General features: G+C 41.0%; 1 protein-coding gene across 7 annotated transcripts in view; it reads left to right on the top strand.

The window, feature by feature from the left end:
• Positions 1-26249, top strand: part of grid2 (glutamate receptor, ionotropic, delta 2) — a 410310-nt gene that overhangs the window by 310827 nt on the left and 73234 nt on the right. For all 7 annotated transcript variants that reach the window (XR_008415513.1, XM_053869669.1, XM_053869670.1 and 4 more), the window contains exon 12: positions 15299-15437. Coding sequence is in view for 6 of the 7 variants with exons in the window: in XM_053869669.1 (XP_053725644.1) it covers positions 15299-15437 (139 nt within the window). In the remaining variant the exon portion in view is untranslated. The remainder of the gene's footprint in view (positions 1-15298; positions 15438-26249) is intronic.

Here is a 26249-nt window from a genome sequence, read left to right as displayed (position 1 = left end):
ACAGCAGAGAGATGTATATAAGTCATATTCTGGGAGTTGTTTCAAACACTTGTAGCTGCATGATCACTGACCAATAAGATTAAGTAACTCTCATCTTTTGAGTTACTTGAGCAGCTTAAGTAAGATTTAGTGTTGCCTTAAATATGAAGAATAAGTTTTATGTTGTTTAAAGGGACTGCTAAATGTCCAATATATCAACAACAAATATATACAGGGTTCATTTGACAGAAATGCACAACAGAAGGAAAGAAAAGTATTTTATTTGTATAATACAGTAGCTAAGCAAAAGTCCTATGCTTCTGTGCAACAGAAATATTCACTTTTGAGAAGCATATCAAAGAGGAAAGAAGAAGAAATATCTTCATATAAAGTAGACAGTGTAATTGAACATACACAGATTCCCAAGAGAAAAAAAGTAGAATTTACCTTTTTCTAAATAAAAAAAAAAATTAATAAGAATAAAAGCTCTTAAATAGAAACACAATCCCATGGTTGGGCTCAAATATTTTGAGAGTTATAAACAAAGCAGCCTTGAACACAAGAGGCAGCCATGTTCTGTCCCAGCATCTGAGACAGCCTGAGTCTTTTTGTCACACTAGAGTGCACGTTTTTGAACACTGTCCGAGTCATGACCTCAGCTTTGCTGTTATTTAAAGTTTTGCCTTGAACATTTCTGACAGCAAATCCCAGTCTAAATAGATAACAATCTATTTAGTGGAGTTAATTTAAGTGTTTTTATCTCTCTGTTTGTGTCACTACACATACATCACCCTCCTTTACCACCACATAACGCTTCATTCATTGAATTCCCTCAATTTTTTTGGGAAGTTTCTAGATTTGAGACCAGGCTAAATGAGTTGGGGGGCCAAATTTGCCATGGTCACTTGGGGTTCTATTCCAAATCTAGTGGGATAACAACCAAAACCGACAGATGTCAGTCGAGCAGTGCACATTCAACAGGCTAAACAAGTCAATGGGACTCAAACTAACATTAACGTCGAATACGACAGAACTTTTGTCCAGCAAAGGTGAAGAGAGGAGTCATTGACATGAAATGAAGAAGCAACTTTTTGATCAAAGGTAAAACATCTTGCATGGAAACGAAACAAAACCCACCCTGTTGCGTATGTGCTCACTCTCTCAGCATTGTTCCCTCTCATTAGTGACTTGCCGTCCGCGGAGGGGGCGGAGTCTGCGACTGTTCTGGCGCCGTTGTGTGGGATGAGCGCATATGTTCATGTAAATCCTGCAGCATCGTTGCTGTTCATGCTGCAGTCTCTCAACTAGCGCCAACTTTATGGAGGGGAAAAAAGTGCAGCAACCCACAGCAGCGTACACATTTGGTGAATTATTTGTTTACTCTCTGAGCCCAAAACACAAGCAGTCACACGCAGAGTCATGTCCATAGGCCATAATCAACACTTTCATCTTTCCATCTGCCCTTCTCGACAACTCTCCCTCTCGTCTTTATTCCTCCCACACAGTCTGCTCCTCCTTCTCTCACTGCCTCCCTACTGGGCAGCTGTCTGTAAGAGGTGCGTATGTTTGTGTGTTAGTTCTCTGTTATCTCTTTTTCGACAGCTGTACGTCATCCCTTCATCTGTGACTTCTCCGCAACACTCGAAGCTTAGTTCTCGATGCTCGTGTTTCCGTCGCTCCTCTCTCCCCCGCCCTTGTTTTTCATTCCTTCCACTCTATCGTTATCTGTTTCTGCTGTCCCATGCTGCTGGGAAACCCGCCTTATCATAATTTTCCTGCTCTCTCTTCTTCTATCCCTCCCTTTATGACTTCCTCTAATCCATTATCCCACTCTCACGACACAGTGGTGCTGCTGTGAAGTGGACCCAGCTTTTCAGATGCCCATGCCTCCGGACTCTGCTCCTCTATCTCCCCCTCTTTTTCTCGGCGCTGTCCCTCTTTCTGTCTCACACTGACTGCAGCGATGTGCCACTGTGAGGAGAGCGTCTCTCTCAGCGGTTCCATTAAATTCGTCTTTTTTTTTCCTCTCTTTCTCTCTTCCTTCTTCCCTTCTGGTCCATGTGGTGTCTGCAATCAGTGACAGGGTCTTTGTCACTCCGCTCTCTTGTGTCTTCTGCAGCCGCTTCCTTCTCTCCTCTTTCCCTTTTTTTCCACTCTGCTTGCCCTTCTGTTGTTGTTCAGATCGCTGCCTTGAATTCCTATTTGTTCATACTGGTGCTGCTCATCATGCCCATCCATCCACGCATCTTTCCTGCCAACCTGCACTTTTCCCATTCATCCTCATAACCCATTCACCTCCATTTCTATCTATCCATATTTCATTTTATTCATCCTCACAGCCAAACATGAACCCATTTATCATTTTTGCATCCAGTCATTCATCCAACCATTTTTCTTTCCACCCAACCTATTTGTGATATTTACATTTCATCTCTTTATCCTTCCATGTCCATGCAATTCAACCATTCTTTTCATTCATTCATTTCACCATTAACATAAACAGCTAGACCGATCCAACAACCAGTCCATCCAGTCATCTTTGCAACCGTAGTTATTCACTGCTCTACCACATGTTAAACGGTCGCCAAGACATTTATGTGGCACCCAAGAGATTAAAATACATTAGTTATTATACTATAAACCGAGCTGTTTTCACACACCCACAAGCCTTGCAAAACATTTACAAGCCAGAGTCAACACATGCAGTGGACAACAGTCAAATTGTGGCCGAGTCCTTGCCACTGTCTCGTCCCTCACTCGTAGCTGGGTGGCCGCGAATGGCGTCCATCTCATTGAGCCATTGCCGCTGCTTCCTGTTGGGCGGACTCCAACTATTGTGGTCTTTGACAGTCCTATAGCCGTGTCTTTTCTATGATATTTTGGAATACGTCGTTCCGTGTAGGGCAGACCAACTGACGTTGACCATTATGAGGAGCCTAAGTCCTGACGCATGGAACCCAAGTTCACAAAAAACTATGAATGGGAGTCGATGGAGAGATAAAAGTTATTTGAAATATGACATAGATCTCACATATGATGTTGGTGAATTAGAAACTTACATTCTAATACTGGCTTCAAAAGTTACTTTAGGCTTTGGAGGATACGTAGTAGTGAACTGCAATGCTCATAGCCAGCATGCGGGACAAGCTCTACGGGGTCATGGTAAGTGTTGAACAATGCCAGCTAGTGTTTGCTATCATCTACCGTGCCTTAGTGCCGGAGCAGTTGGATTCTGCTGTGACGTCATTCATGCAAAGTCTTGTTTGTATTTTCACTCTCAAATAAACCATAAATTACACACAAAAAAAATCACTTTTAAATTGAGGTACAGCAAATGTCTGATCCAGGGCATGAGGCAAAGTGGACCAGAAACTAACTTTGTTGTTCCCATAGACTTCCTTTTTTTTTTTTTTTTTTTTTACAATCTTAGGTCCCATGGACTGAGGCTGTGACAAAATTTTCATTCCTAGTGTGATTGGGTTGAGGCCCCTACTTTGCACATTCAATCCAGCATATCTTTGATCAAGTCACCCACTCAGCTACTCTTCTTAACCCACAAAACCTGACCTGTGGAGGAGGTGATTTAAATGAGTTGTGGACAGGACAGAAAGGAGGGACTCTCTGTGAGCCATTGTTGACATTACATGAAACAATTATGTCAGCCATTTAAAGCGTACAGTCGAAATGTACTTCTAAACATCTACCAGCGATGTCCTGAGGCTTCTCCCTGTGGTGTCATTGGGGGGTCTGTTCCCTGCTGAGGCTGCAATGCTCTTATTCCAGGTTGTCAGACATGAAGTCTCGTACCCTGCAGCAACTGACAACGTCTCCAGAGAGGGTCTTTTGTGTCTGGAAAAGATGCAATCTTCTTGCAACCGCTTCACACAATAACCTGGCTGGGTGTCAAAATGTCAGAAAAAAGGTGGAGGTTATGTGAGGAAAGAACTGTTTTGCTTGGATTTGTATTGCGTTTGCATGCTTTTGAATTTGCCTCACAACAGTCGTTTCAGTGGGAATTTAGTGCAACCACAGAGCCGGCGGGTTCAATTCCAGATGGGGAATCTTATCTTTGTGTAGTGAGTACGTTTGTACACGCTTGTTGCTACAGACTTCTCCTGCCGTCGTCATGTCGGAAGCAAGTTCTGCAATTTACAACTTTCCTGACGACATTTTGGGGGTGTTATGCCGCGCGCCATCAAGATCAAAACCAAATAAAATTATGTTTGGACCTTATAATTATACAGTGGACCGGATATGGCCCGTGGCCCTTGTGTTTGACCCACAATTCATAGCCTGCTTATGTGGAAATGAAACTTCATGCGAGGTACAATGATCCCACCAGTAAAATGTTTGTACTCTAGTAAGAGAATACCCTGTGTAACTCTTGTATAGGGCTCAAAAGAGTCAGGGAATTCACATCACTGTTAAATGTGTGTCATCATTTATGCTAACAAGGCGTCCCACTCTCAGCTGCCCCCGGAAAAAAATATCCCAAAACACTGCAAAGTGGGAGCAAAGGGGACTGAGAATTAATGGAGGATAAGCAACTCAAACGAGATAAAACAGTGGGAGAGCTGAGTGCTCCACACCTTGTTAGACACCTTGTTAGTGCTCACTCAGTCATTATACTCTCTGCTGAGGCAGAACTTTGTAATAATAGCGAGGGTTCAAAAGCAAGTCAAGAAAAGGAAAATTGCCATAAGAATCGTCGAAACGGGAGCAGAGTGGTGGGACAGGAGCAGCTGTGAAATACATGTGAGGGAAGATACAACAGAGAAAATGAATAAAATGGTCTAACTTTTATTTTTTTTGTAACATTCTCCTGGTGTTAGATTCCAGCAAAGTTCACAGTAGCTTTTCACATATGGCCACATATGGCATTTGTAGTGTTTGAACCCAACATTCTGTTCATCATGTAAAAATCCTAATAGCATCATTGTCATTCTTCTGTTTTGGTGACAATGGATTTATTACAAAAGTATTGAAATATCTCAACTTTCTTGGCTTAAACTGTGTACAAAAGCGAGAACTTTGCCACCCGCTACATATCATAGTATCATCAGCAAACAACTGACAATTGATGTATATTCTAGATTTTTCCACCTTTTTTCCTCCACTCACAAGGATAATTTAACACATGAAATGTTTCTCTGTGTATTTTATAGACTCATAGCTCACATCAGCCTTTAGTCACTCGTTGGCTGAATTTATGACACAAAAACATGTCTAGACATATTAATAGAGACCGAGGGAGTCAACAATGAAAGTTTGTTGAATCAAAATGGTTAGTGAGGTAGCCTGCAGAAACAGGGAGTCCGGCTGGCTGCATTTCACTTTCCTCACTTGATGCTGTAAAGAAGTGAGCTGCAAGAATGGAGGAGAAGAACTACACTTGCATGCAGTGTCAGTCAGGATTAAATCTTGAAAATAACTATCATAGTTCAATGTTATTAATACATTATACATTCTTGTGATTTGAAAAATTACCCAAGGTTAGTCCACCAAGTAACTAGCAACCATAGTCCAATTGAGGTCAGTGTAAAAATAGGTAAGTGTCCATGTCAAATACACTGTTGCTTTCAGGTTATTTTATAGTTTTTGCATAAAATAATCACAGTATTTATTGTTCACTCATGCATTACTCATGTTTAAAGAGCTTTCCCACCCACCAATTTAAGTGTGTTCATCATTTTTATTTACCCCACAGCACAAAAACTTACATTGATTTATAAAGAGTCTTGAAAAATACCCAGATATTTATCTGTTAGTCATTTTAATAAGGTCTGCAATGAAATTTTTTTTTTAGTCTGGCATTATATTCACGAATAATTTATCACCTGGATTATAGTATAGTTATAGTTTTTTGTATTTGAAGATTCAAGCACAAATATTTGTCCCCCACAGCTTTAACAAAGACATTATTTTAAAAAGGAATGTACCACGTTTAAGTCATAGTCATTTTTGCTTATATTTCGACTGTGTAGCATCATTGAATTCCATGGTCCTTCTGCACTTCCCCTCTGGGGTTGGCACAGCAGGTGAGCCTCATCCTGTGCATCCTCTCTAGTTTCACCTATCCTCCTCAGATGCTCCTCATACCTCATCCATGGGCCTCAATAGTTGTCTTCCTCTCCTTCTTTTGCCCAGCACTTCCATTTTCCCTCCAACGCATCTCTCCTCTCCACATGACCATGAGTCTGACCTACCTAACTTTCTTTTCCTGTACTCATTTGGAATCTTGTCCTTCCTCATGACTGCCAATGAATACCTAAGCAGCTTCAGCTCTGTTGCTCCTAACGCTGCTTCTTGTCTTTGCATCACCGCTGCTGTCTTTCAACCCTTCTCTGACCTTTCAGGCCTCCATTGCTTGAGTTTCAAAGCAGAAATGTGTGACTAAAGACAGTTAGCATCTGAGCTGATGTCTGTTTAACTTCTACTTATGCTCTGTTCTTCAGTAACATTTGCCCTCCAAATTTCCAAGTCGTTTTTAGGTGCTGCTGTTTGCAAGCGTCATACAGGTGAACTGATCTCCAGGGTTAGAAACAAGCTCATTGCAAGACAAAAGCGCTGACTGCGCATTAATAAAAAGAAGCGTGTCTGTGTTATTGCTCTTATATGTCAGGCTGGTATTGATCTAAATATTGTTGCTGAATAGCTTGTAAATACACGGTTTCTGCTGACTTCTCCGTATTTATTCTTCATTTCCACGTTGCAAAGGAGGCAAAAGTGCTGATTAAGCTGGAGAGGGAGGGAAATAAACTGGTACTTCTGTAATAAGAAGTTGAGCTATTTTGGCAATGACACACCACAAACAGTGTGCGCACGTACACACAAACATAAAGCGGTTTATCATCAGGCACCACACGTTGCAGGGTGAGAGCTGGGATTTCACCGCTTGCTTTAGCTTCATTTATTCCCGGAAATAAGGAAAAAAAAGTTATGTGAAGCCTGAGAAGTGGCCAATTTTTAGGAATGCGTATAAGCGATGATGCAGCAAGTTGCTCTGAGCGTCTGAGAGCCAAAATCATGTTTGTCGACTGTGTGGAGCACTCACTATGTGTCCAGAGTTCAGGTTTAAGTCAGAGTTTACTTGTGTTGAGGAACATCACGAAAATATTTTTAATGCGCGAGTGGGTTTAGAGATTAGAGTGCATGACCTGGAAAGTTTAAACTGGAATGGAGGGCTTTTAATATTCCCTTAAACGTTTTACACTATACATTCGGTTGGCAAAGAAAGTTTTTAGTTTGAAATGTAGATTAAGAGACGTCTTGTCAAAGATGTCAGTTTTAGAAGTTTTAAATCTTCAAATCAAGTTTCTCCATCAGGAGGGAATCCTATAGATAGGTTGTTTAAAACTCAAAAAAAATAATTCTTTCTGTATGAACGACAGGTTTCTGTATAACCGTGTGGGATAAAAAAAAAACACAGTTTGGCCTGAATGGACACTTTGGATCCTATGTCACCCGCCGTCTAGTCAGATCACTCTAACAATGTAAAGTTGTGTGTTGACAGGATCTTGGCAAACAGCTTTGGCGGTGAATGCTTCCAGATAATATCGCTTTACATTCAATTTTCTGCGCGACTCAATGGCATTGAGATTTCAAGAAAATATGAAAGTTTGTATCTTCAAAATTCAATTCACCGTCAGCCATTCTGTTGGATTCAATTATGTTATCAGCAGAAAGTGTCCATTGTGAGTCTGAATATGCCTATACGTGCGCCTGGTGCATATGTATTCCTGCCAGCGCACTGATCATCCGCGGCAAAGTGGAGGAATGATTTGCATTTCCATCTTTTAATTTTCTCCCTTTTTGTGAAATCACCTTCCATTAGCTCACCATGTAGAGCAGAGGAGCACCATTTCAGCACTTCCCCCGGGCTGATCCTGAACTCATGTTCCCATCAGCACGTGTAACTGCAGGTTTACAGCGGCGGCCGTGTTCTGGACATGTCGTCTGCACAAAGGCACAAAGTTGCTTCTAGTGTGTCGTAATGTGAATGGGAAATTAACGTTGAGTGGGGCTATCGATTTATAAGGATCGGACTGTCCATTCAACGGCAATAAGACTGTGGGAAGTGGTATTGAGTGGTTCATAGAGATCCTATGAATATGCTGAAGAACTACAGTTAAATGTTCCATCGGAAATTTGCACACTTACTGCTGCAAAAGCTCACGGCTGTGTAACACTGTGAGGACCTGACATGCCATTCTCATCTGTTCTCTACTGTGTAGGATTAAAAAATGAATGAATAAATAGAAATATAACAGGTGGGAATTTTTCACAGTCTCGCAGTTCCATTCAAAATATTTTTTTCATTTAAAACAATAGCCAAAATGATAGAGACATTTTTGTTTTTGATTTTCTCTGTGTGTGTCCATAACAGGCTGCGCAGTAACGTCAGGATGTTGAATGTGGTTACATTTAAAAATTGATTTTGGGCACACCCCTAAAAAATATTCTTTTTTTTTTCTTTAACTTTTGAATGAAACTTTTTTAATGAAATTAAATGGAACAAATAAGGATAATAAAATAATAAAAGTGAAAATTTTGTGGAACTATAAATGGAAAAATTAACAAATAAATGTGGATATGAAGAAGAAAGAGACAAAAAGAGGCAAAAAGTGGAAGAAATTTGATTATGTTAGATTTAGACAGTGGGGAAATTCAACTTGTCACGACAGCCAATGACAACAAAGACACTGACACAAAGACATTTGATACACAACAAAGGATATAGTTCTCTACGAAAAACCACACAAATGACAGTGATAATCTGAACGTCTTGTGTTGGATGGTTGGGGTTGGCGAGACTTTTGAATCTCTACCTTCCATCTCTATGCTTCAAATTCACAGATGAATGTGCTCAGAAATCGACCCTGAAGTAAAGACCCAACAAATTGTTTCTTTCTTTTTTCAGAAATGCCATTGTTTATCTACAGTTCATTTGTCTTTAGTTTTGACTAGCTACAACTGTCAGGCCCCTGTGACTTTTTTTTTTTTGAGAAATAAGCTTGCTTCATCATTCAACCAACTTTTCATCCATCCGTGCAACCAACCAACCATCCATCCATCCATCGACTAATTCCTCTTTTCCACTCAGACCATGTGGACAAGCGTATTTTTTCCAGTCCCTCTCAAATAACTTTTTCGTCACGCTTCACAACGTCTTCATCTGAGCCATCTTATCAAATCATCTTCACCTTCAAGAAACGCTTATTTAATATTTATCATCTTTCTGAGCGCTTCAAAGCGAAGCGAGAACATGCTGAGGCAAAAAAAAAAAAAATCTGAACAGTACTTTACGTGTCTTCTGCCAAACCCACGTCACCGGCTCGACACTTGTAGCCGCAGACCAAAATAAAACCAACCTCGGCAAAACTGAAAGCCACTCTGTCAGTCAGAGCTGTGAGTCTTGAGTTGTTTACAAACACACGATTGATGATGAATGTGCAAATAATTGATGAAGAAGTTGTGAGATTGGTAAGTTTCCACCTGCAAATATTGATTTTTTTTTTCCCCTCTCCCCCTTCATTATAGGTCAGTAAAGCGAACGTGAAAGGGATTTGATATAAAAGCTTGAATATTCATATTTGCATGTGTTCTATCTTTATCTGTGAAAACTCATTATCGGTGTCGTGTACTCAGTGAGGTGCTGAAACACTTCATTTGGCTGCAGCCTGACAAGTGCTTTATTGCTTAAAATGAAGAGAATGACTCGCAGAACATGATTTGTTTGGATGTAACAGGAAAATGGAAGAGATTTCTGTCATGATCACTTTCTAATTTTGAAAGGTTATGGGCAACAAAGTTGTTGATGAGAACTTCAGCAAATGAAGGGTTATGAAGGATGACTGGATCAGACAATACAAATGAAAGAGTACTATTTCACGATAAATATAAAGACGCGCCAACCTACTTTGGTCTCTCAAAATGCTGGATGGAGTGTTAAGAGAAAAAAGCAATTTAAAGTCAGGCTAGATTTGTGAGCTTGTTTCTACATGGCCACAGCGTTTCAAAAATATCTTTCTGTGTTCCAAGTTGTGTCTCCGAAGAAGGAAACAGCATGAATGTTTATTTAAATTCTGCATTTGCATAACTTTTAGATGCTCATAGCAAACAAAATCTACGATGCTGAATCCACCTACTCACTCGCTTGTACCTCAAGCTACAGTCGCTGAGCTGGATCTCACCACCGATGACACGGCGCCTCGTCCTACCTCAGAGGTAGATACAACCAGATAGGTCTCTATAAATACCTAAGCGAGAAAATTCACTTGTCAAGAAGCTTTGCAGCACACGTCAAGACTCTCGGTGATACAAAGCAGTGCAAGTGTGAAGTGCTGGCCAGGAAGAGAGAAATGACCCCTTTGCAGCCCCCTTTTTTTCCACCATTCTTATATTCTTGGAAAAATAAAAAAGTATCTCTCTTTCTTGTCAGTTCAGCCCAAATGTATTTTGATATCTATCAGGTAAAACGAGTATGAGTTAATGTGAATATGAGAATGAGTATTGTCGTAGGGTAAGAAAGACATTAGGGTCCCCTTCATCCAGAGTTTTGACACATTTTATTAAGAGATTTTGGATATAAATGTTTTTTTTTTTTTTTTAAGTGTGATATTTAGAACTGGCTCATGGTAAAATGCATTTTATTTAACACACTAACTCTGGACATGAACTGGCAACCCTATAGTTGTTGAGGATGTGCTATGACCACTATGGTACTGCGATGTCAAATGCTACGAACGCTGCAATTTTTTATTTTATTTTTTGTGCTAGCAACAGTAAGAAACACTAGTATTTGAACATTCATAACATTTAACACTTCAACATTCATTCAAGTTCAATCCACTCATTGGCATTGTAGCAACAGCAGCACACTCAGGAATGTACTCAGTTCCCATACCACTGGGATTGAAAATGAGAAATACATTTGTATTTGAATGAAAAACAAAAGCACAGATCACTGCATTTAATGAATAAATAAGATCATGACAAAATGCATAAACAAAACAAGCACTTGTAATGCGTAAAATAAATGTAATAGAGTTTTATTGAATATAAAGTAGAGTAGTATCAATACCATGACAATTTATCGTATTGTATCAGGATAAAGCGTTTGACTATTGATACTTTTTGGCAACCTTAGCAGCAACACTATGCCCCCCTTACTGATCACATGACGCTAAGGTGGCTGTTCGATTGCCGAAGAAGACTTGAAATGCACTGTTGAAAAGCGGTGTGTCGTCACTTCTCACGCTTTGTTGTTCTTTGACACGCTGGAGGCTGTAACTGGATGAAATTGTTCAAATTGTGGTTCACAAAAGTTGCATCATTTTGGAGGATGATTGCAGCGACACCAATGGGGAGCTGACAGCAGCGGAACACATCCTCACTCTTCTGTGCTCGGTCTTATTTTGAAGAAAAATCTCTGTAATGATCTATTCCTCTTTCATCCACCAACAAGTGGGTGTTTTACTTTTAAGAAAAACCCCAGTACTGGTGGATGATGGTGGAGAGAAATGAAGCGTTCAAGCGAGGGGATTTTCAGAGCTGTGGACAGACTGTTGTTGCTGAAGCTCAGGCACCAAGGATATGGCATGAAGTGATTGATTATTCATGCATGTTGTTGATGCTGGGACATTGTGTTAGTGGTACAGAAGAACAGCTTCAACACCTCCTTGTGTAACATCGAGTTGGCGTGTTACCTTGAACACAAATATTTCCAGAGTTGAGCCAGTCTACTTCACTGTCACCTCCCGTTTCCTTTTGCAAAAAGCAGAGTGCTTTGCTGACGCCGGAGAGAAACCTCTTCTCATAGGTGATGTTCTGTCCTTGCTCTCCGTCTCATTACATTGTTGACATGCTGAAGTTGAAGAGTCATGCCACAACACAACATGAGCACATCCCTGAATAAGTGCTTGTAAAGGGGAAGCGTGGCCGTCTGCCAGCAAAACTTTCAGCCGCCGATGAAGTGTTGGAGCAGTAAGGATGTGAATAAGAGTAAAAGCCGTGACAAATATTGGTTTTACTCAGACACCTTGTCCATCTGCTCAGGAGTGAGTCTCAGCTTTCATCAGCCAAAGGTTGCGTCGGGGGAGTTCAGTGAGTTTTAATAGAAGGTCAGAGGGGTGCAAAAGTTAAAAAGAGGTACAGTAAAGTAGGTGTTTTCATTCGCGTGATAGGAGTCTTGGTGGTGTAAGAACTGAGGTCACCACTTTACAGGCAAACGGACTGAATTGCTTTCCATGAACACTGCTGCTGTCTGTCCCATTAGGTACATGCTATCAACGGTGTTTCAGGTGTAGGGCAACAATATTGGGTAAAACATGAACAACATGGACGTAAACAAGCAGCTTGCTGGTGATCTGCACTCTCTGGACTTTTAAGATTTGTGTTAAGAGTTGTGTTTTTTATAAACTCCTTGAGGACTCCTGATTTGGCCCACTGGCCAGGCTTCAGTTTGACTCTCAGTTCAGTAGATCTAAGTGCTTCTCAAATCCATATGTTCGGGTCAGTGGACACTTGAGATGCTGCAGCCAACGAGGCCGTGTCCATATTGAATTTGACTTCAGCCTTCAGAGACCCATAAGAAGGCGAGGAAATTCCTCTGAAAACAAGCCGGATGAAGTCATTTGCGCATTTTGAGGAAATGCCACTGCTCCTCTTCTGTTGGGGGTTATTTTAGGCATGTAAAGCTCAGAGAAGGCCACGGGGACGAGACAGCACAGATGGACAGATTTCATCTTCCCTCTGGATTGGAAGCATGTCAGTATCCATAAGTTTGTGCCGGTGAGAACGGCAGGGGAAGGAACGTCTGGCGGAAATACACTTATATTTAGACTAATGTGGCAAAGTCAGAATTGACAAGGTAGAAGAGAAGAATGACATTATAAAGCTTCAAAACCTTTGACGCAGATTTCATTTAATCTTTCTCTTTTAACAAAATAAAATCTCAATCCGTCTATCTTTAGTTAACTTGATGTCAACAGTTTTACATGTATTTCTCTGACTATAGACACTGCCTATCTTCATTAATCTTTGGATTAAATTACTTTCCCACTGACAGCTACAATGTCACATTGATATAAAGTTCAGAAGCAGCTCCTCCAACTTTCCAGTTTCATCCATTCAGCACATTACATGTTCTTTTTTTTTATACAGATATCAATACAGGAGTTGCCGAGTGAGCCGTTATGACTTTTCTGTGTATAAGCAGAACTGTGGCCTTTCGATGTCTCTCCAGTCAAAGACCTCGACGATTCATTTTTCCAAGCTGTCATTCAAACTCATGATGCGTTTACACTGTAGGAAAAGTCCTTTGCTGTGTATTTGTGCTACCTATACATCTCGCGCACTTGTCTCACGCACAAGTTCAGCAGCTGTCAACTCGAATGTCTCGCTGAGTTCTTGGATATTGCTCTGTGCCGACATCCATCAGGGTTTTTTTTTCCAGCGCCTCAAAGACGGAACAAGATGAGCTGGCAAAAATGAGCAAACAGAGAAACAAAACAAAAAGACAAATGGTTCAGAAAATGGTTTATATCGAGTTTACATTTGATTGTTGGATTTTGGTTCAGGAATAAACAGGGAGTGTTGAATCTATGAGTAGAACGCATTTTAAGAAAGACAAGAAGAATGGAAAAAAAATGTCTCATTGGTGAAAGGAACACTGAGGCTAAGGATTTTACTGTAAATGTTGGAAATCTAATGTGGCATTCTTAAAGCTAGAAAAGGAATCAACACAAGAACGTCAATATACTCTATATATAAACTGTTGGGTTTTAACCCTGTGATTGCTGGTGAATAGAATATTGACCTCTGCAGCGAACTGGAGTCTTCAGATGGATTCCAAACTTTTATTTTCCCAGATGGGTGTAATGATCATCAGGAAGTTTCTATAACAACATAATCATAGTGAGATCAAAACTATATTAAACGGTAGTGCAGTGCGCAAACTGCGTCATTTAGATCACAGAAACACGCGAGAAGAAACAAACAAGCGAAAGATTTTATTGCAATGAAAACCTACCAATTTTATAGCCAAATTTAAAAAGCAGCTATCTGTCTCTGTTGTAGTCAAGACCACCAAACCAAGGATGAGTCAAGACCAATGAGGAGCAAGACTGAGAGCAAACTGGATACACAGCCAGCTAATAGTATGGTCCAAAGAAAGCATGTCAGATCGTGGTTTATTTTGAAAAATCAATGCTGCCTCTTTTGCAGTGAGAAATAAATGTATGTGTCTACATGACTACTGGTCTGGCTTTCGTGACTTGGTCAGTGTTAGGCTTTCAAAGTTCTGGTCTCGGTCTTGACTCAGTCTTGATCGTCTCAACTATGACACTATTGTGTGTGTGTGTGTGTGTGTGTGTGTGTGTGTGTGTGTGTGTGTGTGTGTGTGTGTGTGTGTGTGTGTGTGTGTGTGTGTGTGTGTGCATGTCTATCAATTTGATCGCAGCTGTCTGCTGGTAAAACTCAGGTGATACTTATTACCAGTTCCAAGACGCTGTATCTTTTAACAAAACCACTTGCAACACATGCATCATTGAAATGAGCTCACAACTGCAGCACTAGATTTTTGAGTGCCTGCAGGCTTCTGGTAAAGCCTGATGTCAACACCCAATGTAGTGCCCGAGAGTGAAGAAGGACGATAAGAAATTGAAATGAAATCAAATGTTACACGCAAACGCAGAAAAGGCCTGAAAGGAAGATGGAAAAAGAGGCAGAATATGGTGAATAAAGAGGAGGGCGAGATAAAGAGAATATTGGATTATGTGGGTGTCATATGTATTATTGAGTCTCCGGTGGTGGTGGGGGGAGTGGGACGGAGGGTGTGAGCCAGTGATCCCCGCTACAAGGATGAATGAGGTTAATTTCTAATAGACTTCAATAAAAGCGGCTGGGAAGAGCACGCGGGCTGCAAATCAATCATTAGTATTTGTGCGGTTATGTCTGCTGTGAATACACCCTGAGTGTGTGAATAAGTGTTTCATATTTCATAATGGCTCCTTCATCTACACCTTTATATTCCTTTCAGCACGAGAGCGTGTGATCACGCTCCCGTTCAGTTGTGTAATTTAGCACGGTAAAATATTATTGTACAATAAAACGTTTGTGCTGTTTTTAATTCATTTTTATTAAGCCATCTCTGAGAAATACGAAGAGAGCCTCCACCGTCCGGGGAATGTATGTGTGTAGATTTCCATCATATACGCTCCCACTGCACTTTACCACATCATATTTCATATTTCTTTTATTAAAAATGGTCAGAATACTGATTTTACTTCTGCCCTAAATGTATGGCTTTTCTTTCCAGGTGGCGAAGTCCCGTACACAACCCTGGCCACCAGAATGATGATGGGATTTTGGTGGATGTTTGCCTTGATTGTCATCTCCTCCTATACGGCGAACCTCGCAGCCTTCCTGACCATCACACGCATTGAGAATTCCATACAGTGAGTACTCAATGACTCATCTCGCTTGCTGTGTTGATATTGCGCTGATATTGCGCCGATATTGGCGTATTACAAGCTCAAATCTGCCTTTGGAGAACACCACTCAGTAGGGCTTTCACTTCACTTGCCCAAGTCATTTTCATCCTACTCATACACGGGTCCCATTCACTGCAGTCACCAGGGACAATTGGTGTAGGAACCAGACTTTCTTGGTGGTGACTGGCTGATGAGGCTTCATGAAACAGTGTCCTCATTTTAGAGCTCAGTAGGTGGCGCCGTTTGTTTAAAAATGAATTGAGGTTTCATTGAGGTGATTGTTGAAATCCAAAGATTTTAGGGCAGAGAGCAAGAGAAAACAAAGGGAAAACAAAGAGACTGTTTCATGAAGCTTCATAAGCTTCCGTCACTTGCTCCCAGGGTCCTAGCAGTTTGGTTGCAGTCCCTGAAGTTAACATCAATGGACACCTTTTGGAAGGGATAAAGCTTTGCACATGATGTTCTCCTCAGCAAGAATGAGGACAAGCATAACAGATGGAGGGAGGAAGAGAACCATGGAGCTCAAATCTGCATTTCTTTTTTTTTATTTGTATTTTTTATTTTTTATAAACTGGGTCATTTGAGCTTCTTTAAATGCTTTGTTGATTTTCGTCACTTGAAGCTAGAAGCCGTGTCATTTCTATTGTTCATAGTGCTCTTTCAGTGTGAACGGCGCTTTTTCATCTTAACACCAAAATAAAACTGAGTCAAAAATGTATGAGAGATTCAATGATTGACGGGAAAAAATACACAGCAGAGCACCTCTAATGTGATGTCATCACTACAGTAGTTTGTCATCGCTGAAGTGCTGATGGCAGTGACTATCTGGCACCTACAGTAGTTCTATCGTACAGTGAAAACCATCCTCTGTCAAATGTTTACCCAAACACTGAAAACTTTTACTTGATTTCAATTCATTGAAACAACCTACTCCCATGGCGTAATATTTTGACATTGGGAAAGTGGACTTTTGTGTTCTATACTGACAACCAAAGCAGCCTTTTTCAAGCAGGCTTTTCAGTGGCGTAAGAAACATTTTCCTGCCTGTGTAGCTGGTTGCAGACAAAGAGGTGTGGCTAACGTGTGGGCCGGGTGTGGGTCACTCCTTAGTGACGGTGACTAAAGCGTACGTTGACATGTTGTTACATGCAGAACAAAAGGAGCGCCATCTCTTGGCGTTCCTGATCCCAACCTCTGTCTTTCTTTTTTGTGACTGTGCGTCAGGATATGCCATGGCAAAAGTCCATTTCCCAACATCTGGCCTCGAGCGTGTGGATGTGTTGGATGATACACAGTAATGTGACACACTCTAGCAGGCCATCCACCACAGACGTCCGGTCATGCGCTCATTCTCCCCTCCGTCGACGAATTCTCGTGCAAACTACAGTGTCTTGCACAGTGATCCATGCACACATTGGAACATATGGCAAAACACTGTTTAATGAAAATGGTGTGAGTCGTCCCTCACACAGAGAAACACATTGTCTTCCCTCGTCCACCAGACGGCCACTCAACCCATTCGAGCAGGCAGTTGTAACGCCGCTCACATCACACACGCACACCTTCCTTTCCGCTCAAGTCTGGAGCGCCTTCATCCTCGCGGGAATGGTAATTTCCTGTTAGATTTAAGTTTGGATCTTTCATTGTGATTGTGAGAACTTGAATAATGACAAACGATAAGCTGCGAATATATAAGACGTGACAATGTTCATGCATGACTCTCACTGTGCTTTGGTGAAGAATTACAGAAGCACACACACAGGCATACATTCCCCACAGCTCCATGACTTTAGTTTATCTTCCCTTGTGATAATGTTTGCCTGCTTCTCTCCTGGTGGCACGAGGAAGCTCCCATCCCTCACTGGACTAATCAGCATGCGGAAGCATCCGCCATGCCCAGCAGTGCCACGGTTAATTGTGCTTGGCTTTGGAATAAACACCATTTATTTCTTGAGATCTCATCACGATCTCTCTAAATTTGTTTCCGTCTGCTTGCACTCTGGGTTTCCTTCGGCCAATCTGCTTTTCCTTTCAAAGGGCCCGTGGTGCATACTTGACTTTTTGAGAAAAAAAACGAGTCTTTTTATGAGATCAGAGCTTTCAGCTTGAGTCTTTAAGGTTAGTCAGGTGGCTGAAAAGAGCAACACTTCAGTGCTTCATGTTTACCTGAGCAGAGACTCCACTACACTCGCTAATATCAGGAAGGTGCTCACTTTTTTATTTTTGTAAATTCCAGTGAAAAGGCAAAAATAAGTATGAAATGTGCCCTATATAAATTGTTATATTAAAGCATCCATTAAAATTGATTTCAATAAATCATATAGAATTTTCTAAAAATTCTCAATGTAAGAAAAAAATGTGACACAAGCCCAAAACAATGAAACACAACTAGGGCTGTCAAAATTTTCATCTCAATTAATCGTACTTCAGCTGAGTTAACTTGTGGTTAAAGTCACACAATTTGCATCTGTTTGAAGTGTAACTTAAAGGAAGATTTTATCAACACAAGAACAGCCATTAATGCTTACAATGTTAAGCTTTTATTTTGTTTTTGAATTTTTGAAAGTTATTCTATAGAATGTTCTTGACAGTATCTGTTATGTTGGGTTTTGTTTTGGTAAACAACTGAATGAAGAATACATTACTGGCCGCTCTTTTGTTGACAAAAGATTCCTTAAAATGACATTTAGAAAAGATGCAAACTAATACTATTGTGCCATTAATCACGACTTAACTCTGCATTTGTGCGATTAATAGAGATAAAAATTTGAATGTACTGACAGCCCTAAAAACAACCAACTATGACAGCAATAAGTGGCTTTCCACTCAGCTCACCTCTTCCACAGCAGGCTGAAGGAAGCCAAGCAAAACAAATGGATATAGATTCAGATGAATACATGATAAATACAGGATTAACGGAGCAGTCCAAGGGTGAGTCAATGAGTCTTTGAGTGGTGGAGGCATGAAATTGACTAAAAATAGAGACGAACACCAAGACAGGAAAGAGGAGTGTGAGGAAGGATGGAGGCGCTGTGGCTCCCAGTGCACCGCCAGGATAGCCAGGGCTTTTAAATATTAATGCTCTTGTTTCATCCTGGAAATGAAATAACAAGCGAGCATTCTGAGGCCTCTCTGGACAATTTCATGCGTCGATGTTTTCCCTCAATTCCAACGCTAACCCCTTAAGAAAAGTGTGAAAGATTGATGACGATAGTGGAGGTGTTAAATGAAAGAATGTGTCGAAGAAGCAGATAGGAACTAGACCCCGCCATTATGAGCAGTAATATGGAGAAGAGAGAGGGATGAGCCAAACAGAGCCCAACAGTGTGATGTGGGACTCCATGTAGACAGGTGTGTGTTTGTAGCAATTTTGAAAAAGGATGGTATCGGGTTGCAGATATGGCTCAATGGAGGAATACAACCATGTTTTCAGGCGTGAAAAGCTTTCTGGTACAATTTCACACTGAGCTTGTTGCATGATATTGAAAACAAAAAGGGTGGAAGAATGGGAACCAATATGTATTTTTCACACCAACAAGTTTGGGCAAATCAGAATACTTGCCTTCTTGGACTTATATTTGATGCCACTAAGATGCGATTGGAAAAACGTGTTTTGAGTTAAAAAAGAAAGGGGATCCGACTGTGCAAATGTTCACTAGTACTTTCACTTGCTAAATACTCTCGAAAAGATTCGGCCAAAGCATAAATTTAGCGAGTTTTTCAGGAAGATGACCCAAGTCAAATGAAGTACACTAAGTAAAAGCATCTCTCATAACCACAGCATTCCAATTGTTGCCGAGTGAGTGACGTCTCTCCAGAAGTGAAGAGGTGCCCGGTGCGTGTCCAGCTCTGAATGTGTGCTTCTGTGCAGTTTGGCTGTGACAAAGTCATAAACCAAGTAACTTAGCTCTGTCCCAGACTCGCCTCATCCCTGTCCCAGCTCCAGCCCACAACAGGACATCAAACCCTGGAGTGAGCGCTCCAGCCTCGGAGGTGTGGAGAGCGAGCACCTCCCCTGTGACACTCTACCACGGTCCAGTGTGGAGACAGGAAAGGTTTTACACCTCAATATGAAGAAAAAACAGTCAGTAAACGTAGCTAACGGGACACGTCTGCATACAGAGGCTGCGTTATAGACAATAACAAAGTGCGTCGTGGGTCAGCTGATCGGTCTGCGCACGTTATCTTTCTTCCGGCTTTTTCCCGGGGGCTTTCGAGTTCTGGATTTTCGATTGAAATCAGAAGCAAAAAAATCTCTAAATTTTTATTCGAACTTTGATTTGTTCGAATTCCGGGACGTTTGAAAACTGAGGTACCACTGTACATTGAATAAATGCATCATTACATTTTCCTTTTCAATGGTGTTTTTTTCTGTTTGCATCATATATATCGTGATATATCGATGATGAAGTGTCCTTCGGAATATCCAATATCGTATATTGTGATATTATTGTTGTCATAGGCCTCATATTGCCACAGTATCGAAATGTGAGCTGCGCACATGGTCCCCACCCCAACTGTTCAACAATACATCCACATCTGGAGGAGCAGCCCAACAAACCTCAAAACAAACACGGCAACTTTGAAAGAAGTATTGATCATATTGCTCTTGCACAAAAGAGGAAAACAGAGGCAGCGTTGTGGGAAGTGGTGGTCGGTGAGGCTGTTAAATATGTCGCCACTGGAGGACAGTGAATATCCGCGATTCTTTTTGTGTCATCAGAGCTAGGTATCAGGGAGCAACAGTGCAACCAAGGGTACTGCTCCGCTTGGTCCGTATCTGTAAGCTTTGTGGAAACAGCTCGAAATACAGTCCAAGTTAACGCAGAGCATGAACAGAAGTCTGGATCTGTAAATAAGGCTGAGCATAAATGGGTCTTAATACTGAGTCTTAGTTGTTGCCATGTATAGCCAATGCGTTCCTGGCGTGAAGTCCTGAAGATGCCATTGATGGTGTTCCTCCTGCCAAATTGATGAGGGCAGATGCTTTCTGCCGCCGTCTTCCGCAGCTGGGGAACAAACTAAAGCGCTTCCATGTTCATTAGCTGGTCATTTCAGTCTCTGTCCTTTGAAAGGCTGATCTGAAGTTAATTACCAATTAGCTTTTTGGATAGCCCTGTGAAAAATGATGAGGTAAAATTACACAATTACGACTTCTCTTTCAGCCTGAATAATAGAATACAGTGCTGGGCAGATGGGAGCTTTAATTGCAGGGAGGCGAGTCAGTCAGCAGGTCACCAGAGAAGATAAAGAATGCATGATCCCTGCGTCCCCGGTGGGTGTGTTTAACATTTGTCCCACATACAGATTGGAGTGGGAGGATCTGCCATGCACAGGTTCAGTTGCAATCTAGTTCATGCAGAGTTCACTTTCCAGCCGCGTGTGGACAATCATCTTCTCACAATGAGATGTGACCTTGGTTGCCGTGGTAACAGGTACGCGCCAAACAAAGAGAGACGAGGCGGCAAAACAACTGCTATTAATATGTTTGCTGTTATCTCCTTGTTTGTCTCTGTTTGAAATGTTCTTTAGAAAAAAATAAAAAAAAGTCAGGATTGAATATGATGCATGTACAGTGACGGAAAAAAGTACCCACATTCTCAAATATAATGTTTTGATGTTTTTATCTTTCAAGATACAAACAAATACAAATTATAGAGATTTTTTTTTGTTTATTGTTTACAAGAAACTTTTGTTATCGAAGTCAATGTGCTGCAGCTGCAAAGAGATATTTAGTTTTCGCACACAGGTGAATGCATGTTGTGTCCGAAAATGTTCTCCCACCGAAGAATTGTACTCTCTCAAAAACAGAAAAGAAAATTGATTTAAAAGTTAAATCTAATGAGACAATAGTGATTAATTGCATTCCATGTTTGTTACCAGAATGATCAAAGTTTAGGAGAAATTATACACATAAGCTGACACACGTGCTCAGGGCCGGAGTGAACGTTTTGCTGCTGAAAGGGCTCAGAACATGATTATTTTTATTTACGTATTTATTTATTTCGATTGATTGTTTGTTTGGATTTGCTTCATTTCAATTTAATATTTGCTTCAAATTATTTATAGATGTTTACACAAAAAAAAGCTCTCATAAAAAATGAAAATAAAGTAATGTATAATAATAATCATAGTAGTCATAATAATAATAATAATAATTTGACCATCAAAATATCAAAGGGAACGGGTGAGTTCCAATCCTAAACACATATATAGCCTTTTTTTTATTAGGTTCTTCTGTTACGGTGCAGCACGGTGCAAGGGACTTTGCAGGGACTGATATTCTTTAACTGTTGACCCTGTAAGACCTGAGACCAGCTTGTAAAGGATCAAAGGCTGCTTTATTCCTTTGAATGTTCTCAGGTACTTGAATTCTCATTTGTTCCCAGGATGAACTCATCTCCGGCTCACTCCATTTACCTGCTCTGGACCAATGACAGTGAATGTGACACATGAAGGAAAGAGGCAGTTTGGAGGGAGACAATCTTCATCGCTCACTCAGATTTTAAGACTACAGTATCAACAGAGCACTTTAGCCAGCGTACTCGTCTCAACCGCAAACCCTTGGCACAAGCACAAAAGCAGCTCCACAGAGATGACTGTCAGGTTAAATATTGTTTTCCATTTTTATTCCTCTCTTCTCGGCAGCAGAGCGCTGATATTTACTGATGCAGGAAATACATAAATTAAATGGTTTGGGAAAATGACAGCTACATGAATAAGGTATTACTCGAAATAAAATCATGCTGGCTTGATAACAGAAATTGTTTCGCTGATCTTGAAATGCAGAATGAATTTATAATATTCGCCCAGTGAGGTAATAATAAATATCCAAGCCAGTGATCAGACTCATCTGTTTTCATCATGTTCTTTTCATCTTCATGATGGCTGCCTCCTGATACTTGAGTACACCGTATTCCTAGGAGATGGAGTGGCAGTACCACTGGAAGAAGTATAATATTCTTAGAAAGGTCATTCATAATGTTGAGGCTGATGGGCATTGACGTCGAGGGAGGTGTTTTTACCACAGATTCCCTCCCGTACATCAATTCTTATCAAGCGGCTAGCAAAAAATTATATATATATATATATATATGAATGAATGAATGCCAGTCAATTCTACCAAACTGTGATTTTAATATAGCTGCTCTACGTGTATTTTATACACGTAATTCATGTTAAATATATTCAGAGTCCAATGTGCTGAGTCGGACAGTAGGTGGCAGTAGTTTTGTGGAGCTCCATGAAGACACACACACACACACACTGTCATCAGCAGCAGCAGCAGCGATGGATGAGTGAGAATCCCTTCAGAACATCAGTAAATCCTGTTTCTCTCACTATTGACACACACAAGTTGATTTATTTCAGCGACTCCATTATCTGTTGTGGTTTAGGAAGTCAGAAATTCTGGTCCTGTGCTTTTGTTTTTTAACCAGTGCTGTGACCAGAACTAATACAAATTCGTCGGGAAATACTTTGGATGTTTGTAAATCCAAGCAAAGTTACAGTACGGATCCGGCCTCAATTGTTTCCTCATTTATATAATAAAATAAAGAACTAAAATTACCATGGAAGAAGGATTTAAATTGAGATTTAAATGTGAATCAGTTTTAATCCCGGCTGAATCCGAGAAATTTGAAATGCATTGCATCGCTCCATTATCTAGTCCTGATGGGGACACTCCAGGAACCCTGCCTTTTGAATCCAGACTCCGGGTCGTCCCCCCGTCTTTGATGCCTGTGCTCCACTTCCTCCACTTCCTCTGCTCATATGCACACGCTTGACTTCAAAATAACAAGCTCGTAGTTGCAGTGCAAGCAATTCAGTGGGATCCTGTGCGGCCGCCATGCTGACAGACCCGCGTATTCTCCCGGGAGTCGCTGGGGAGTGCAGATTATTAAGGCCAATGATTAATTGACAACAATAAAAGAGTCATGTTAATGGCCAAGTTCATTAAAACGTGCAAAGCAATTTGTTAAATTGGGTCAGCGAGGTAGAGGAGGAGGGCACCAGAGAGCAAAGGAGGAACCACGAGAGCTGCGACCTTTTGTCGAGGCTCGTCGGTAGAGTGTGTTTTTGTGAATGAGCAACCGCCTTATAATGAAGAAATGCGTCCGTGACGCTGCTTTGGGATTGTATTACCATTAAATTAATGAAAATTCTTGTTCTTCATCACACAGAACATTTCTCAGGGCTTCTGACATGAAAGGTGCAGTGTCACAGCCATTTAAGCAAACAAAGAATGATTTGTTCCTGAAACGGTTCTGTGTTTATTCATAGCTACACGGTTTCACAGGACACACACACTTTGATATGTTTCAACCTTATTCTCACTGACAGAACCATGGAGGTCCAATGGAGACGACTCGTTTCATCACCTGGTGTTAACCCCTTCAGAAAGACTGGGGTCAAAGAGAGTCCCATTCCATCCATTGATGAGATTTTTTGAATGGACTATCTAAGATTATCACTTCCAGTTCCACAATGCGCTGCAAACATTGAAGCCCATAAAAATTTCTCAGAGCCAACTTTTGGATTTTGATTAGACAGTTTTGTTGTTTATATTCTTATGTTCACCTCCTATATCTGCCAATATCTGAATTCCAAATTTTTTATTGTGATTGTAGACAAGGTGTGAGGAGTTCTGTCTCTCGGGAGAGACTCGGAGTAGAGCCGCTGCTTCTCCGCATTGAGAGGAGTCAGTTGAGATGGTTTCAGCATCGTGCCTGAGGTGTTTCAGGCACAACCAGCTTGGAGGAGACCGAGGGGTCGACCCAGAACCAGGTGGAGGGATTATATCTCTACAAAGGCCTGGGAGTGTCTCAGGATCCCCCAGTTGCAGCTGGTGGATGTTGCATGGGAAAAGGGCGTTTGGCATGGCCTTCTGAAGCTGCTGCCCCTGCGACCTGGCAATGTATAAGCGGTTGAGGATGGATGGATTTATATTTGTTATCATTTCTGTAGTCTTTTTTTTTGTTTGGTTTGTTTGTTTTGTGGTTAGTATTATTATTATTTTTTCTGAGCAATTTATTTTGTAGTTTCAGCGCATTTTTTCTTACCTATTAATTACTTTTCAAAAAGAAATTAACAAAGTAAATGAGAATGTCATAAGCTTCCATCAAAATATTAGAACAATTTTGTAACTTTATTCTCTCCCTTGATGACCAAATTTGTAGCTCCTTTATAAGCAAACCATCATTCTTCTTGATATTTTTTTTTCCGATGCAGTTTCGCCCAAAAGTGCAAAGGTTTAAATAAACCTGTTTGAAAAAAAACATTCAATATTAATCCTGTGTGGACTGCATGTGGCCTCCGCTCTGATTTGAGCTCCTCTGATCCACGCTGACCTCATGGCCTGCTGTGGGTGAACATCATCCTTCAGTGTTCCGTCCCCACTGATCGCTCCAGTGCACTCAGAGTCCAGCATGAATCGTTTTGCTCGAGCCAAATTCAGCAGCGTTTTTTTTTTTTCTGCTGCTCAAATTGATCTACTTCAGGATGTGAGTGTGGACCCTAATGTTCCGTCCACAGCTCTGCGAACCACCTTGATCCGCCGGAGTTAAGCGCGCCACTCATGTTGTCTTGTTCTCATCTGGAATACTTTTAGCCATTTCAATTCTGACTGAAGGGGCCTTTGGTGAAGGCACCAGAGCATCAACAGTTGAGCCTCCTCCACCAACCATTCTTGATGTTCCTCTCCAGTCAGACCAGTCCTCTTCATGTCTGCATGCTTGAACCACGCCCAAATTTGCCAGATCCCAGAGTGAGCTAGAAGGAATTTAAAGTCCCAGATTAAGCGTATAGTGTTTAAGTCCTCTACTTATTTGTCTCTCTGCATTTCCCTTCTCTGGTTGCCATGGCAAATCCACCTCTCCTCTGCGTAGCCTATGGTGCGTATCCTCCCTAGTTTTCTCATTTTGGGTGGGCACATTTTTTTGCTCTGTTTGCAGTAAAAAAAAAAAAGCATTATAGTTTCTTGTAGTCCTAATCTTGTTAACCCGAGTGTTTGAATCAAAATACTGGAAAACACACAAAGGTTAGTGGTGCCATTTATTTGCGGATGGATGTCTGCGATCACGTCCAAAAAACGTTCCCTAAGCAACGAATTGAACAGACGCTTGCATACTGAGCAGTGGAATAGCCAAAGGTGTGCGTATTTGCTCATAAAATGTGAAATGGAAAATCACATATCCATCCATTCATGCTTTGCTCCGGGACACTGCCAGTCAGCCAGTTTCATATTCCACTGTCGCCAGCTTTGTTCAGTAGCATTTGTTTTTGCTTTTCATCACTGCTGTTGTATTTAATTGGAAAATAAACAGGCTTTCCGTGATGCGCTTACAGTGTGTATGACTACTTGTAAATGCATAGCTTTAATACTAATATTTAAACTTTCCGGGAAAAAAAAGTTTGTTTTCAGATTTGTTGCCTTTGAATGTCTGCAGACTCTTCATTCCGAGTTACATGATATTATGGTTATCAATCAAATCCAATATTCCACAGCACACAATGCCTCTGTCCTTCCTTTCTTCGCTCTTGTAGCGTTCCGCCCCCTTCGCTTGACAGATATGATGTGACACTTTAATCAAAACAGAGTCATGATGTGTGGGTGTGTTTGAGAAGTTCAGCTGCTGCGAAATCATCGCCTGAAAAGTGTAAATAATTTTGACGCATTGCTGCTCGATGTGTCACGTACCAGCGATCGGAAAACAACTTTAATTTAATTTGCATCTGCAGATGGTATTCAGGTATAGGAGGAGAAATAAAGGAGGG

The sequence above is a fragment of the Synchiropus splendidus genome, chromosome 7, assembly GCF_027744825.2.
Source record: "Synchiropus splendidus isolate RoL2022-P1 chromosome 7, RoL_Sspl_1.0, whole genome shotgun sequence".
NCBI lineage: Eukaryota > Metazoa > Chordata > Actinopteri > Syngnathiformes > Callionymidae > Synchiropus > Synchiropus splendidus.
This window is presented reverse-complemented; position numbering and strand designations above follow the sequence as displayed.